This window comes from Oncorhynchus mykiss, chromosome 10 (assembly GCF_013265735.2).
Source record: "Oncorhynchus mykiss isolate Arlee chromosome 10, USDA_OmykA_1.1, whole genome shotgun sequence".
NCBI classification, from domain to species: domain Eukaryota; kingdom Metazoa; phylum Chordata; class Actinopteri; order Salmoniformes; family Salmonidae; genus Oncorhynchus; species Oncorhynchus mykiss.
In genome coordinates, this window is record NC_048574.1 from 22,997,378 (window position 1) to 23,015,234 (window position 17,857).

The 17,857-nt window shown below is 42.3% G+C and overlaps 1 protein-coding gene across 4 annotated transcripts in view; it reads right to left on the reverse strand.

Annotated features, from left to right (window-relative positions):
- Positions 1 to 17,857, reverse strand: part of LOC110533520 (roundabout homolog 3) — a 242,088-nt gene that overhangs the window by 124,122 nt on the left and 100,109 nt on the right. The window contains exon 1 of one of the 4 annotated variants that reach the window (XM_036989924.1): positions 15,701 to 16,273. The exons of the other annotated variants lie outside the window; for them this stretch is intronic. Within the exon in view, the coding sequence (XP_036845819.1) occupies positions 15,701 to 15,764 (64 nt within the window). The 5' untranslated portion in view covers positions 15,765 to 16,273. Of the gene's footprint in view, positions 1 to 15,700; positions 16,274 to 17,857 lie in introns of those variants that run through there. 4 annotated transcript variants of the gene reach the window in all.

Sequence of the window (17,857 nt, forward strand, 5' to 3'; positions counted from 1 at the left end):
TAAACTCATCATCCTTTTTCTAGGGCTTTATTGGTTCAAGTTATTCAAGAAACAGCAACATCTATCATGTTGGACACCAGAGGCCACATCCTTGGCAAGGGTCACTGCCTAAAATCCATTTTTTTTTTATTGTGATTGTGTTGAATTGTGTTTGTGAAATAAACACAATTCAGTACAGAAATTAGTAGAAGTGAAAGATGTTACCCCAAGGGGGCTCAACTTACCCTATCCTTATTCTCAATTTACCCCATACCTGGGCTAAGTTGTGGGACCACTTTGTTTTCAGTAATGTTTACATGAATTCTGATTATATCCTGAAATATACGTAGACAGCTTTGTTAGAAATAATACTATATTTTCCTTGAAGTAGTGATGCTGAATGTAAAAAGAAAAAATGGGTTAACATGCCCCACTCTCCCCTACTAACACTGTCAATTGTACATGAGAGAGGGAAAGGAGGAGGAGGATGGGGAGAATAGAGAGTGGAATCATAAGCGAGATATTGATTCTTCATGTGCTGAGTTTTCCAGGGGTTGTCACTTTGCATGAAGGCTACGGCGATGCACAAGCCACCCTCAAGTCTTACCTCTGCTTAACTCTTTCTACATTTGATCCCACTGAAAACTAATTCAGAGAGATGCTCACAAATATTTTCTTCTTTCTTTATAATCATTAACCAAACAACAGCGACATCTGGAAAACAACTTTGCAACCGATCACGTTTCACAAAGAGCTGTCTGTTTCAGACTACAGGCAGTAATTTTACATAGCGTAGAGGCAGGGGTGTAAAAGGCAGATCACTAATAAATTGTCGGTGAGTGCAACAGTGGAGCCCCTGCTTAGCTGTATCATATCACTGGGGCGTGTGAGACTGTATCCCAGAGTGAGTTCCTGGTTTGGGGGTTCCACTGAGACCAGCCCACCACCACAGCTGGGGGAGATAGCAGCAGTTTACACACAGTGGCACAGTCTCAGCATTCTTCTGGATTAGAGACCCCACCGGAACTGAAGACACAGACATACACGTGTGCACACACAAACTGCCCCTAACTCATATCCTGTCTGACCCACAGACCCCACATATCACCACAGAAGAGGAAAGGGGCCCAAAGTGAACTTGGTGGATATTATCAAGGCAAATATTGAATGGTGTAGTAGGGGGGATATCAAATGTCTGGCTGCAGAGCCTGCTCCTGCTATCCGCAGCAGATTAAGTCAGGCTAACATCCCTATGCTCAGTCAGAGGCCTAGCCTCTCTTTGTGCATTTGGCGCTTAACGCCTGCCTGAACAACAAAAGAATAAAGGTAACAAGGCAAAGTATGCAACATAGCTAGTTTTAAACTCACTCTGCAAAATTCACATTAGAGATGTACTCAAACAACCAGCGGAGGAATTCTATGTGGAGAAAGATCTTCCCTTCTAGTCTGAACCTACTTCTCAATACCTCTCCCATATTGACATTCCCATTTGAGACGACAGGAATATTCAGTGGAAATCTGACAGGAACTTATCCTAATGACAGATGCCAAAGTCAAGGAATCGATGACAGCAGCTGACAAATTATCCCCTACACTGACAGGAAACCAGTCACCTTGAGAAACGGAGGACGGTAAATTATGAATCATCAAACGATTGCCTGAGCCTTTCGAAGTGCTCAAGTCTGCAATGTCTGGCACCTGAGAAATACCAAATGGTCTCCCTGCCAATTTGTAGAATTCTGCCAGCTGCTACGGGTGACAATTAGACTTCGGGAGGGCGCACACTTTTACTACGCATATCATTTTGGTTGTTGACAGTCAATTTGAAAATTTAGCTGCACTTTTGTGGAACCACTACCTGAGCTGATTCAAAGCTGCGTGACAGGGAGACAAGTCCTTCAATGAATAGACACTTTTTCGCAAGTAAATTGTCTCATCTAATGAAAACCAAATCTCTGTTATTAGACTTCAGAGGATGGCTAAGGGGGAAGAGAGAAACAGAAGTTTCACTCCATCTCCAATCCACTTTACCATATGCCATATATGTATTATTTATTTGTAACATTTTCATCTGACCTTCACCAGAATGCTGAGCAATTATAACTGTCCACTGAATACTATGCTGTTAATGGAAATGGAACTAAGATAAAGCTACTACCAGTACAACATACTGTTGTTGGCAAGTAAGACTAGCTAGGAGTCTATTCCCTAATAGTAGTAGTAGTAGTAGTAGTAGTAATAGAGTGACAGGAGATAGAAAGTATGAGTTTAGTTAAATGACAAAGTCAACAGTGGAGGTGAGGAAGTGTGTCTGTGCTCAGAGTCATTAGACTGAGATCTCCTGATGGGAGTGTACACATGGCAGTGGGCCAATGCTGTTTGAAGTGCCATTCAGAGGGGTCTAAGTTGGCAACTAGTTTACTTAGCGGGGAACTATCCAAATACAGCACCATATAAGAAGACCATGATTAGGTTGTATTTATTTGCACCAAAGAAAACAAATGTAAGACAAAACAGAACAGATAAAAAAAATGATAAAAAAAACAGTGTGCAGGTGAGGTTGAAACCCAAAAGGGCTTATATTTATTAATTTATTTATTTTTCACCTTTATTTAAACAGGTAGGCTAGTTGAGAACAAGTTCTCATTTACAACTGCGACCTGGCCAAGAATAAAGCAAAGCAGTTCGACACATACAACAACACAGAGTTGCACATGGAATAAACAAAACATACAGTCAATAATACAGTTGATGAAAATCTATATACAGTGTGTGCAAATGAGGTAAGATAAGAGAGGTAAGGGAATAAATAGGCCATGTTGGCAAAGTAATTACAATATATCAATTAGACACTGTAGTGATTGATGGGCAGAAGATGAATGTGCAAGTAGAGATATTGGGGTGCAAAGGAGCAAAATAAACAACTAAATACAGTATGGGGATGAGGTAGTTGGATGGGCTATTTGCAGGTGGGATATGTACAGGTGCATTGATCTGTGAGCTGCTCTGACAGCTGGTGCTTAAAGCTAGTGAGGGAGATATGAATCTCCAGCTTCAGTGATTTTTGCAGTTCGTTCCAGTCATTGGCAGCAGAGAATTGGAAGGAAAGGCGGCCAAAGGAGGAATCGGCTTTGGGGGTGACGAGTGAGATACCTGCTGGAGCGCATGCTACGGGTGGGCGTTGCTACGGTGACCAGTGAGCTGAGATAAGGCGGGGCTTTACCTAGCAGAGACTTGTAGATGACCTGGAGTCAGTGGGTTTGGCGATGAGTATGAAGCGAGGGCCAGCCAACGAGAGAGTACAGGTCATAGTAGTGGGTATTATATGGGGTTTTGGTGACAAAACGGATGGCATTGTGATAGACTGCATCCAATTTGTTGAATAGAGTGTTGGAAGCTATTTTGTAAATGATATCGCCGAAGTCGAGGATCGGTAGGATGGTCAGTTTTACAAGGGTATGTTTGGCAGCATGAGTGAAGGATGCTTTGTTGCGAAATAGGAAGCCGATTCTAGATTTAATTTTGGATTTGAAATGCTTAATGTGAGTCTGGAAGGAGAGTTTACAGTCTAACCAGACACCTAGGTATTTGTAGTTGTCCACATATTGTAAGTCAGAACCGTCCAGAGTAGTGATGCTGGACAGGCAGACAGGTGCGGACAGGGACCAGTTGAAGAGCATGCATTTAGTTTTACTTGAATTTAAGAGCAGTTGGAGGCCACGTAAGGAGAATTGTATGGCATTGAAGCTCGTCTGGAGGTTAGTTAAAAACCTCTTTATCCTACCCCCTCCTTTTTCGAACATTCTGTTAAAAATCGCGCAACATTTCAGCATCCTGCTACTCATGCCAGGAATATAGTATATGCATATGATTAGTATGTGTGGATAGAAAACACTCTGAAGTTTCTAAAACTGGTTAAATCACGGCTGTGACTATAACAGAGCGTGTGTTTCATCGAAAAGCGCAAGAAAAACTGGTCACTGAAATCTGAAAAAAGTATCCATGCGCCCCTTTCATGGATTATTTAAAGGAAACCAAATTTAATATGGAGACGGATGCAATTCCTACAGCCAAAAACGTCATTTTCATTTACAAAAATCCGTTGAGACATTACCAATAGATCCGTGATTCCATCCAGCCTACCTCAATCGATTTTGGAAGATTGAAAAATGGACACTTTTCTTTTGTAGCTGCTATTGAATACAGATCGCCCAGTGATCAATTTGATCGCTTATTAACGTTTACAAATACCTAAAGTTGGGTTATAAAAGTAGGTTGAAGTGTTTTGTCAAAGAATATAGGCAATTTATATAATTTTTAAACATGACGTTGCGTGTTGGAAGAGAGCTTTTTTCGTGATGCAGACAGGCTATACAAATGGATATTTTGGGCATTCATGGACGGATTTAATCGTGAAAAAGACCAATTTGTGATGTTTATGGGACATATAGGAGTGCCAACAAAGAATATCATCAAAGGTAATGAATGTTTTATATTTTATTTCTGCGTTTTTGTGTAGCGCCGGCTACGCTAATTATTTTGTTTACGTCGCCTTCAGGCATTTTGGGGTGTTGCATGCTATCAGATAATAGCTTCTCATGCTTTCGCCGAAAAGCATTTTAAAAATCTGACTTGTTGGCTAGATTCACAACGAGTGTAGCTTTAATTCAATACCCTGCATGTATATTTTAATGAATGTTTGAGTTTTAACGAGTACATTTAGCATTTAGCGCATTTGCATTTCCAGGTGCCTACTTGAGACGTCTGCGTCTCAAGTAGGAGCAAGAAGTTAACACAGTATCCAAAGAAGGGCCAAAAGTATTCAGAATGGTGTCGTCTGTGTAGAGGTGGATTAGAGAATAACCAGCAGCAAGAGCGACATCATTGATGTATACAGAAAAGAGTCGGCCCGAGAATTGAACCCTGTGGCATCCCCATAGAGACTGACAGAGGTCCGGACAACAGGCCCTCCAATTTGCCACACTGAACTCTATCAGAGAAGTAGTTGGTGAACCAGGCGAGACAGTCATTTGAGAAACCAAGGCTGTTTAGTCTACCGAAAAGAATGTGGTGATTGACAGAGTCGAAAGCCTTGGCCAGGTCGATGAAGACAGCTGCACGGTAATGTCTCTTATCGATGGCGGTTATGATATCGTTTAGGACCTTTAGCGTGGCTGAGGTGCACCCATGACCAGCTCTGAAACCAGATTGCATAGCGGATAACGTACAGTGGGATTCGAAATGGACGTTAATCTGTTTGTTAACTTGGCTTTCGAAGACCTTAGAAAGGCAGGGTAAAATAGATATAGGTCTGTAGCAGTTTGGGTAGAGTGTCTCCCCCTTTGAAGAGGGGGATGATCGCGGCAGCTTTCCAATGTTTGGGAATCTCAGACGACACAAAAGAGAGGTTGAACAGGCTAGTAATAGAGGTGGCAACAATTTTGGCAGATCATTTTAGAAAGAGAGGGTCCAGATTGTCTAGCCCGGCTGATTTGTAGGGGTCCAGATTTTGCAGCTCTTTCAGAACATCAGCTATCTGGATTTGGGTGAAGGAGAAATGGTGGAGGCCTTGGCGAGTTGCTGTGGGGGGTGCCGGGCAGTTGACCGGGGTAGGGGTAGCCAGGTGGAAAGCATGGCCGGCCGTAGAAAAATGCTTATTGAAATTCTCAATTATAGTGGATTTATCAGTGGTGACAGTGTTTCCTAGCCTCAGTGCAGTGGGCAGCTGAAAACCTTATTCTCCATGGACTTTACAGTGTCTCGGAACTTTTTTGAGTATGTCCTGCAGAATGCAAATTTCTGTTTGAAAATGCTAGCCTTAGCTTTCCTAACTGCCTGTGTATATTGGTTCCTAACTTCCCTGAAAAGTTGCATATCACGGGGGCTATACGATGCTAGTGCAGTACACTACAGGAGGTTTTTGTGCTGGTCAAGGGCAGACAGGTCTGGAGTGAACCAAGGGTTATATCTGTTCCTGGTGCTACATCTTTTGAATGGAGCATGTTTATTTAATATGGTGAGGAAGGCACTTTTAAAGAATAACCAGGCATCCTCTACTGGCGGGATGAGGTCAATATCATTCCAGGATACCCCGGCCAGGTCGATTAGCAAGGCCTGCTTGCGGAAGTGTTTTAGAGAGTGATGAGGGGTGTTCATTTGACCGCAGATCCATTACAGATGCAGGCAATTTTATTTTTTATTTATTTAACTAGGCAAGTCAGTTAAGAACAAATTCTTATTTTCAATGATGGCCTAGGAACAGTGGGTTAACTGCCTGTTCAGGGGCAGAACAACAGATTTGTACCTCGTCAGCTCAGGGATTTGAACTTGCAACCTTCCAGCTATTAGTCCAACGCTCTCACCACTATGCTACCCTGCCACAATGAGGCAGTGATCGTTGAGATCTTGGTTGAAAATAGCAGAGGTGTATTTGGAGGGCGAGTTGGTTAGGATGATATCTATGAGGGTGCCCGTGTTTACGTATTTGGGGTTGTACCTGGTAGGTTCATTGATAATTTGTGTGAGATTAGAAGGATGTCTCATCTCAGGATGGTAAATTGGTGGTTGAAGATATCCCTCTAGTGGTGTGGGGGCTGTGCTTTGGCAAAGTGGGTGGGGTTATATCCTTCCTGTTTGGCCCTGTCCAGGGGTGTCCTCGGATGGGGCCACAGTGTCTCCTGACCCCTCCTGTCTCAGCCTCCAGTATTTATGCTGCAGTAGTTTATGTGTCGGGGGCTAGGGTCAGTTTGTTATATCTGCAGTACTTCTCCTGTGCTATTCGGTGTCCTGTGTGAATTTAAGTGTGCTCTCTCTAATTCTCTCTTTCTTTCTCTCTCTCGGAGGACCTGAGCCCTAGGACCATGCCTCAGGACTACCTGACATGATGACTCCTTGCTGTCCCCAGTCCACCTGGCCGTGCTGCTGCTCCAGTTTCAACTGTTCTGCCTTATTATTATTGGACCATGCTGGTCATTTATGAACATTTGAACATCTTGGCCATGTTTTGTTATAATCTCCACCCGGCACAGCCAGAAGAGGACTGGCCACCCCGCATAGCCTGGTTCCTCTCTAGGTTTCTTCCTAGGTTTTGGCCTTTCTAGGGAGTTTTTCCTAGCCACCCTGCTTCTACACCTGCATTGCTTGCTGTTTGGGGTTTTAGGCTGGGTTTCTGTACAGCACTTTGAGATATCAGCTGATGTACGAAGGGCTATATAAATAAATTTGATTTGATTTGATTATAGGATGGCCGGGGTGTTAAGCATGTGCCAGTTTAGGTCACCTAGCAGCACGAGCTCTGAAGATAGATGGGGGGCAATCAATTCACATATGGTGTCCAGGGCACAGCTGGGGGCAGAGGGTGGTCTTTAGCAAGCAACAACGGTGAGAGACTTGTTTCTGGAAATGCCCTTGTTTCTGGAAATTTTTTAAAGTAGAAGCTCGAATTGTTTAGGTAGTAACACATAACTCTGCAGGCTATCTCTGCAGTAGATTGCAACACCGCCCCCTTCGGCAGTTCTATCTTGGCAGAAAATGTTATAGTTAGGGATGGAAATTTCTGGGTTTTTGGTGGTCTTACTAAGCCAGGATTCAGACAATGCTAAGACATCTGGGTTGGCAGAGTATGCTAAAGCAGTGAATAAAACAAACTTAAGGAGAAGGTTTCTAATGTTAACATGCATGAAACCAAGGCTTTTACGGTTACAGAAGTCAACAAATGAGAGCATCTGGGGAATAGGAGTGGAGCTAGGCACTGCAGGTCCTGGATTAACCTCTACATCACCAGAGGAACAGAGGAGAAGTACGATAAGGGTACGGCTAAAGGCTATTAGAACTGGTCGTCTAGTACGTTCGAAACAGAGAGTAAAAGGAGCAGATTTCTGGACACGATAGAATAGATTCAAGGCATAATGTACAGACAAAGGTATGGTAGGATGTGTGTACATTGGATGTAAACCTAGGCATTGAGTAATGATGAGAAAGATATTGTCTCTAGAGACGTTTAAACCAGGTGATATCACTGCATACGTGAGAAGTAGAACTAAATGGTTGGTTAAGGCATATTGAGCAGGGCTAGAGGCTGTACAGTGAAATAAGACAACAATCACTAACCAGGACAGTAATGGACAAGGCATATTGATATTAGGGAGAGGCATGCATAGCCGAGTGATCATAGGGGTCCAGTGAGTGGTTGGGCTGGTTGGAGACACGGCGATTCAGACCGCTAGCAGAAGGGCCTTAGAGAGACGTCGTGTCGGAGGAAAGTCTGTTTTAGCCTCCTCGTGTGGTGACGTCGATAGACCCGTCGTGATGGATTAGTAGGGTTCCGAGTAGCAGAGGGGTCCAAGTCCAATTGACAAAATAGGTATAGTAGCACAAGAAATTGGCCTATGGATCTATTCAGCTAACAGTCCAATATGCTCTAGACAGCTAGCGGGCCGTGGCTAGCAGGCTAACGATGGGAATTCAGGGGACGTCACAACGGAGGGGCCTGTTGGAAAAAAAACCTTGGGCAGATTACGTCGGTAGACCTGTTGTGATGGATATGCAGAGCTTCATTTAGTAAAAGGGGCCCAGGCCAATTGGCAAAATAGGTATAATGGCCCGAGAAATTGGCCGATGGGCCTGTTAGCTAACAGTCTGATATGCTTTAGACAGCTAGCAGACCGCGGCAGGCAGGCATCGGGCATTCAGGGGACATCGCGACATAGGAGCCAGTTGAGTACCCCCTCGAGCAGAAGGATCTGCGGGGTTCCATGCCCCGTACCTTCAGTAGAAGGGGTTCGGGTATTGCAACCCATTAATGGCTGATGGGCCTCTTCAGCTAGTGGGGAGATGGGCCTAGAATGGGCTAGCTCCAGGCAAATTGGTGCTTGCTTTGGGACAGAGACTTTAGCCAGGAATAGTCACTCGGGTTGCAGCTAGCTAGCTGCGATGATCCAGGTGAAAAGTTTCAGAGCTTGCCGTAGGAATCCGGGGAAATGGAGAGAAAATAGGTCCAGTATGCTCTGGTTTGACTCGCGTCGTACTGGCAAGAGCCTTCCGAGCTTAAAGTTAGCTGATGACCGCTAGCAGTGGATTAGCTGACTGCTGACTACTAGCTAGTAGCTAGTGAGATGGCAAGCTTCTGTTGGGGGATTCCGGGCCCGGAGTAAATAAAAATACTTTACAAAAAAACAGATCCACACCACATTGGGTGAGGCAGGTTGCAGGAGAATATTTTGAAGTTGAGGTTTAGAAAAATATATAAAAAGATGTATACAGTGGGGCAAAAAAGTATATAGTCAGCCACCAATTGTGCAAGTTCTCCCACTTAAAAAGATGAGAGAGGCCTGTAATTTTCATCATAGGTACACTTCAACTATGACAGACAAAATTAGAAAAAAAAACAGAAAATCACATTGTAAGAATTTTAATGAATTTATTTGCAAATTATGGTGGAAAATAATGGTCACCTACAAACAAGATTTCTGGCTCTCACAGACCTGTAACTTCTTCTTTAAGAGGCTCCTCTGTCCTTCACTCATTACCTGTATTAATGGCACCTGTTTGAACTTGTTATCAGTATAAAAGACATCTGTCCACAACCTCAAACAGTCACACTCCAAACTCCACTATGGCCAAGACCAAAGAGCTGTCAAAGGACACCAGAAACAAAATTGTAGACCTGCACCAGGCTGGGAAGACTGAATCTGCAATAGGTAAGCAGCTTGGTTTGAAGAAATCAACTGTGGGAGCAATTATTAGGAAATGGAAGACATAGACCACTGATAAGACCACTGATAATCTCCCTCGATCTGGGGCTCCACGCAAGATCTCACCCCGTGGGGTCAAAACGATCACAAGAGGTCAAAATGATCACAAGAACGGTGAGCAAAAATCCCAGAACCACATGGAGGGACCTAGTGAATGACCTGCAGAGAGCTGGGACCAAAGTAACAAAGCCTACCATCAGTAACACACTACGCCGCCAGGGACTCAAATCCTGCAGTGCCAGACGTGTCCCCCTGCTTAAGCCAGTACATGTCCAGGCCCGTCTGAAGTTTGCTAGAGAGCATTTGGATGATTGGGAGAATGTCATATGGTTAGATGAAACCAAAATATGACTTTTTGGTAAAAACTCAACTCGTCGTGTTTGGAGGACAAAGAATGCTGAGTTGCATCCAAAGAACACCATACCTACTGTGAAGCATGGGGGTGGAAACATCATGCTTTGGGGCTGTTTTTCTGCAAAGGGACCAGGACGACTGATCCGTGTAAAGGAAAGAATGAATGGGGCCATGTATTGTGAGATTTTGAGTGAAAACCATCAGCAAGGGCATTGAAGATGCATGACAATGATCCCAAACACACCGCCCGGGCAACGAAGGAGTGGCTTCGTAAGAAGCATTTCAAGGTCCTGGAGTGTTCTATCCAGTCTCCAGATCTCAACCCCATAGAAAATCTTTGGAGGGAGTTGAAAGTCCGTGTTGCCCAGCAACAGCCCCAAAACATCAATGCTCTAGAGGAGATCTGCATGAAGGAATGGGCCAAAATACCAGCAACAGTGTGTGAAAACCTTGTGAAGACTTACAGAAAACGTTTGACCTCTGTCATTGCCAACAAAGGGTATTGAGATAAACTTTTGTTATTGACCAAATACTTATTTTCCACCATAATTTGAAAATAAATTCATTAAAAATTCTACAATGTGATTTTCTGGATTTTTTTCCTTCTCATTTTGTCTGTCATAGTTTAAGAGTACCTATGATGACAATTATAGGCCTCTCTCATCTTTTTAATAGGGAGAACTTGCACAATTGGTGGCTGACTAAATACTTTTTTGCCCCACTGTACATGGGACGAGGACAAGACGAAGGACAAAGACGTCTGACAGCTACGCCATCTTGGAATAATAATATGAAAACCATGACACGAAAACCAATATACAAATATACTGTAAGTTAAAAAAAAGTTTGTTCAAACTACTTTTGTAATACAACTTTAGGTATTTTTAAACGTTAATAATCAATCAAATTGTAGACGGGTCTTTCTGTGTACAATACAGAAAACAAACCAGCGCCACTTTTCACATCTTGCGCAACTCACAAAAGTGTACCCAGTTCCTAGTTGGCCTACTTATTCATTGCACAAAGGAATAACCTCAACCAAATTCCAAAGACTGGTGACATCCAGTGGAAGCGGTAGGAACTGAAAACAGGTTCCTAAGAAATATGGGGAAAAATTGCATTGGTTATGTGTTTCAAAATTCCAGTAAAATTCCCTGGTTTTCCAGAAATAGATGAATGTGTATTCACAAACACATAACAGAAGGATCGCAGATATTGCTTTAATGTTGGATTAACACAGCAATAGCAGGGAAAACATCCTATTTACTTTGCCATTTCATGCAAAGAAAACTATTAATTTGCAGTTCAATCATTTCAACCGGTATCTATGAAATTGAAAACACTTTGAGAGCCTCCGCAGACAAAACGTGGAGGGGTGAGACTTCCAGAGTTTGAAATGTCTTCTTCCTCAGCCTACATCACGCTGTTCTGCATATAACTAACTACATAGTCCTCAAGTAGCAGAAGTTTAACGGAATATGCAGAAAATGTTGTTGACAGCTTGTGTTGACAGTGACAAGATAAAAATACATTCTATTAATTATATTCCTATGCCGACAGCAACAGGACATAGAAATACAATGCATAGAATATCCTTTATGGTAAAACTGAAAAAAAATACAGAGAAACACAAAGCCGTAACAGTCATACATTGTCACTTCTGCTCTCTTTTTTTCCTCTCTTTCTCTGTCCATTTTAGTGCGTGACCAGCGCTAGGGGTCAGCGTCCACGCAACGTTTTATCAATGTCTATACAACCACTGGACTACTGGAACTAATGCCCCCGGCCATTAAGCCGTCTGCGACTTGGGGCCACGGCCCAGGGGCCCGTCAGATTTATGCCACGCTGGTATTGTTGAGGGCCCTGTGGCCCCTTTTCACTTCGGACAGCCGTGCTGGAACTCTTCAAAGTCTGGAGAGAGATGTTGTCAGCAGTCACTGTTAAAAAAATGTCCCCTGTGGTTTGGTTTGTTTCTTTTGATGACCGGATGAACTGGATACCTCCAGCCCTATCTGGCAGTGGCAAACAGGTTAGGGTGCCTCTTTTTAGCCCTCGGAATAAGAATGTGTCCGACCTTCAAATTACTTTGTCCCTCTTGATGGGTATTTTAGTGTGCGCTTATGATAACGGACTTTGGCTGATGACAAATAGCAGACACATGAGGAATATCATGATCGTCTTTAATAGTGAGTGATTTAGATTTTGAACCTGTCTTTATGCTTGGTTAGCTGAGTCACGCCATGGGTGATGGATCAACTCTACAGCTCATGCCAACGCTTCCCAAGATATCGACAGTTTGTTTGATCTGCATGATAACAGACGAAGATAGGAGCGATGAGGGGGACTGCTAGTGTGTCAAATCAAATCACATTGTATGTCACATGCGCAAAATACAAAAGGTGTAAGTAGACCTTACTGTGAAATGCTTACTTGCAAGCCCTTAACCAACAACGCAGTTCTCAGAAAAATAAAAGTTAAGAAAATATTTACTAAATAAACTAAAGTAAAAAAAGAAAGTAACACAATAAAATAACAATAAGGAGGTTATATGCAGGGGTCCCGGTACCAAGGCAATGTGTTGGGGTACAAATTAGTCAAGGTCATTTAGATAATATGTACAGTACATGTAGGTAGGGATAAAGTGACTATGAATAGATAATTAACAACGAGTAGCAGCAGCGTAAAAAAAAGCAGGGTCATTGCAAATAATCCAGGTAGCCATTTGATGAACTGTTCAGCAGTCTAATGGCTTGGGGGTATAAGCTGTAAAGGAGCCTTTTGGACTTGAAGCTCCGGTACCACTTGCCGTGCGGGATCAGAGAGAACAGTCTGACTAGGGTGGCTGGAGACCATTTTTGGGGCCTTCCTCTGACACTGCCTGGCATAGATGTCCTGGATGGAAGGAAGCTTGGCCCCAGTGATGACCTGGGCCGTACGCACTACCTTCTCGCACTACCCTGTGTGTGTGTGTGTGTGTGTGTGTGTGTGTGTGTGTGTGTGTGTGTGTGTGTGTTATCTGAGAGGCAACAGAGAGCAAGGGGCACAAAATATGTGAGGATGGCTGGGGGGCGGTTCTAGTTGGAGAATGTTGCATTTTTCAAACACCTGAAACAGCTTTTCTTTTTCCTGCAATCTACAGCCTTAATCATTATACTTATTTCTATGTAAGAAAAAAAGAAAAAAAAGTATTTGTCTGCATATTTTTTTTATTTTTTTTATTTTACCTTTATTTAACCAGGTAGGCAAGTTGAGATATCTAAGCATACATCTTGAGCTGTCTGTTTACTCCTGACTTGGGTAAAAGATTGAAAGGAATGTGAGTTTTATTCAGTACGTTTAGTCATGTCTTGCTTTTCTAAAGTCTACCAACCTTGCCAGCAGCATGCCAGCTAAGATGCCAGCTAGTTATGAGGTTGGGAGATTGAGAACCTATCTGGGCTAGCTAAAGCCAACTTCATAAAATTGCTAGGTGGCTAGTACTATTACAGAGAAACAACAAAAGCAAAAATATAATATGAATAATCTGAGGGGCACGTGCCCTGCCCTATGGGCATGACACCTCTGATAGAGAGGGTTCTGACTGTGTCTTACCTAACGTTCTCCCTCTGTCTTCTCTCTGCCTGTTTGTCTGTCTGTCTCTCTGGTGTGTCTCGCTGTCTGTACATCTTTTTAGATCTTATCAAAGTGACGATTTTAGATCAGAACCCAGATGATTAAGGTGTCTGGTGTCCTCACTTGGGGATGCAGCTCTCTGTCTACTGTATGTTTTATGGGCTGGTGGCAGTCAGACGTCTTAGACAGTGTTTACAACAGACAAACAGGAAAAGCCTGGTCTATGGTAGCCTAGTGAGGGATCCCTGTTACCCATCAAACGTCTCCATTATTCACGTCACCGTTTAGGAAATGACTCACTGAGTAATGGTGATGACAGAGAGATGCATAGCTTAGCTAGTGGTTTCTATTGTAGCTGCACGCACTCTAGACCAATAACATAAGCCATTTTCCACCCAGGCCTGTTCTGGGATGTGTGTACTGTAATTACGTTAAAGGTTTCATCCTGGCTTTTTGGCCTCATTAAAGGCCTGTTTGGGGACAGTCATGAGAAAACTGACAGCTGTTCTGAGGCCACTTTCCAGTGACTTTAAAAGGAGCTGAGCAAACACATGGCCCTCTCCCATTCGGTCATTCAGGAGACTGAAAACAGGGTTGACAAACTAGCAACTGGGTTGATTGAACGTCACCTTACTGACAAACTGAAGCCAGACCTTGAAACTCAACCCTGGCCCCCATTTAAGGCTCTTATCAGGTGTGAAAAAGTAATGGGCGATAGCAGGATGGACCTTCACCGCATAGCGGGAATGGTTGGTGGAGACTTTTTGTTGAAAGGTGATATGCACAGTGGAAAACAGCTTGCATCTTAACATGGACACATAGGATAAAAATAATATTTGGACTTAGAGAGGAAAATCTGGTGGGAAATGACATTGATTCGATTTGAGGTTATGGGAACATTGAATTAGGAAGATTTGACAAAGCTGTGAACGATTGTGCATTCAATGTAGCCTTGTGGCCGCATTGGAGCATCTAGAGTCATTGAAGGAGTGCTTTCGCAGATGTTGTCACGGTCTGGGTTCATAGCCTATGTTTACAGCCTCGTAAAAGCCAGCTCAGCAGTATAGGGCAGGGTCCCAGACACAATGCTGTCGGAAAATGACAAAATCCCAGTAATTCCTGTTAAATTGGCACCATACGACCGGGAATCCTCCCTGTGGCCATAGGACATGCAGTGGGGATAGCGAGTTATGGTAACTTAGTTGTATTAATCAACAGGCTGAGTTCCCTTGAGAACAATCCACCTTCTGTTACAAAACTCAGTGAAACTTCAAATAAGAAATGATACTGTGATTGGGACACACTGTTACTATCTCTATTACTTACAACTGCAACATTCAGCTGTTCGAATTCGGGCCCCATCTCCTCTCATTAGTTATTCAAGAATATAGATATTGAAGACACAGTCACAACAGAGGTCAACATGTTGCCAAGGTCCCCATGCCATCCATTTTTCCTCTCTTAAACTCGTTTGCATAATTTAAGTGGTGTCGAACCCAGTGGCATCACTGAATAGTTATTTCTGTGATTGCTCAAGCTTTGTCAAGGTGGCCTCAAAGACCTAAGCATTTCTCCCCTCACGGATATCTTTTCCTCATTTTAAAAGGTACACTGATATATTTTCCTCATTTTAGGTACAGCCAGTAGTCTGCGTTTAGCTGAGAAACGGATGCGCATCAAAGGGCATTGTTTATAATGTCGTAATCAACTTTCTCAATTGTCAATGTTTTGAGCAAAATACACCAATTTGTCATATTATCTTCTTATTCAAGATCACTCCATAATATTTTTTTACTCGGCCTATACCGAGAGGATTGTAAGTGAATGCGCGTCTGTCACAGAAGGCTTGCGCGCAAAAATAAACCTCACATTTAATTTAATTGGTTAATGGGCCGAGAGTGTCACCAAAAACAAATGCATCACAACGGATAACAAATTTATAGTCAAACACATTGAGCATAAAATATAAGAAATAGTAGAATTGTATCATGCATTGAACTTACCAAAAACCAAACCAATAAGCACAATAAAAACCAATAGGGTATCCAACGTGAGGCGAAACTCCATTACCCTCTGGTGTATGATAAAGTTGTCTTCAAAGGTATCCCCCCAAAAATCTCAATTATCCAAATGTGGGTATGGTCGGTCAAGTCTACAGAAGTGGCATCCGACAACTTTGGAAAGTCAGCCCCACATGTTCGGACAATTTCCACCACCTAACCACTCGCAGCATTACAACTGATTAAAAAAGCCTACATAAGACATTCTGAAGAATTCGTTCTTTTCGGCTTCTACTTATATCATGTATTCCTCTGATAATGTCCTGCAACAGGCGCGGAAGGATGGCAAAATTACGCGTCTGGATATGGTCGGCCTTAGAATATGTGCTATTTTCTTAGTTTTCTCTGTCACTGTCACCGTATTGTTGATGGGAATTTTTCGTAACTCCGTCCCTCTGTATTGAGAGTCAACTTCCTCATCAAAAAGCTATTCTTCTGATAGAGTATGTGCAGCTTAATTCTTGATAGAGACTTTCATCCTTTCTCTGTGTCTCCCATTTCCTCCTCACTCTTGAATGAACAGAAGTCCTGTTATCTGCAAAAACGCTCTCCTGGCTAAAGCCCACCCCCTAGCTCCTGTGTATAGTAGTCGAAACGGTGAACACTTAAAGAGACCGTGAATAAATATTTTTTGTATAACTTTTTTTAGAACTGACCAAAATTACACATAAATTGCACACACCATGTTGCGCATTTCGAGACTGTAGGTATAATTACGCCAATGCCTTTACTTCAATCTACATTTATATAACAAATACATGTTTCAATAAATAGACCAAATAGTTGTATAAGAAAATTCAGTGTATACAAATCAATCAGGTATGGGAAATAAAAACCTTAAAACTTTTCCATGACCCAACCAGACTTGAAAGCAAGTCTAAGAAGCTGTATATCTGTTCTATGTGAACTATTTCTATGCTTCCCGTTCTACATTTCACTTTCTTTTACTTTCAGTTTTGTATACCAGCTTCAAACAGCTAGAAATACAGCGGTTTAGATGGTGCAATGATTCTCTACACAATGACTGCTTGTTTTGTCACATAAACTGAAATTAGGTGAACTATTAAAATTTTAGCAACCAAGAAATGGCAGAGTAATTTCTGCATATTGCACCTTTAAAATATGGTTTACAGATCAGTAGAACGTACTCAACTAATTTCACAAAAATAGGTCAGTTAGTGTCAGGATAATATTTTCACTTGAAATTTTAGGAATGTCATATATCAGTCAAACAATTTGTGTTAATTAATAAGGTTGTGGAGAGATTTTGTATTGCCAGTTAGAGGGTTCAAATGAGATGCTTTCAGAATGCAAGGCCTATAATCATAGTTTTCTATCTATATGGGGTATGTTGATTCAAAATATTCCCATGAAAATGCATACATTATTCAACGTGTGCATTTCATTAAGCCTGCCATAACATTTACCTTGAGATACTGGCATCAATCACGTGATCATGGAATGAATTAAAATGTAAACGTATCATATGCCTTATATGAAAAGACACACACCAGGCTTCACAATCACATTGAGTAGGCATTAGGCTGATATGATGTTATTTACACAGAGCAGGGAATAAAATAGACCATTCTAGAATCTTAACAAACCCCACCGTGCTGAGAAAATGTCACTGTACCTATCTGAACGAGGGCTGTGTCTTAACTTGATGGAATGCGAAAGGCAATATTACATGTGCTTGAACAGGGGGAAACTGCAGAGTATAAGACTCAACAGAGCAGGACATAGTAGGACCCATCAAATGCCGCAGTGGGCAATAATACGGAGTGATTTGATAGAGTGCCGCTTGGCCAAATAAATATGACTTATTGCAAAATACCCAAGTAAACGCAGTGCTTGGCATTCATAGAAATGCTTCTGGAGATGGCATTTACTGATCTGCCTGTGCATAGGGACTGCGATGTTATTGGGATTCCTTGCTATTCTGGTGTAGGCCACCTTTGTAGATTTCTAAAAAAAAGTGTTTCTGTTGTAAATTCCTAACTTACAAATCCATGCATTCAAACACAATCTACACAATCTAACAACATTTAGCTTGAAATGCATCCTTCTCCTAAAGCACAACAAAACCAAGGAAAGCAA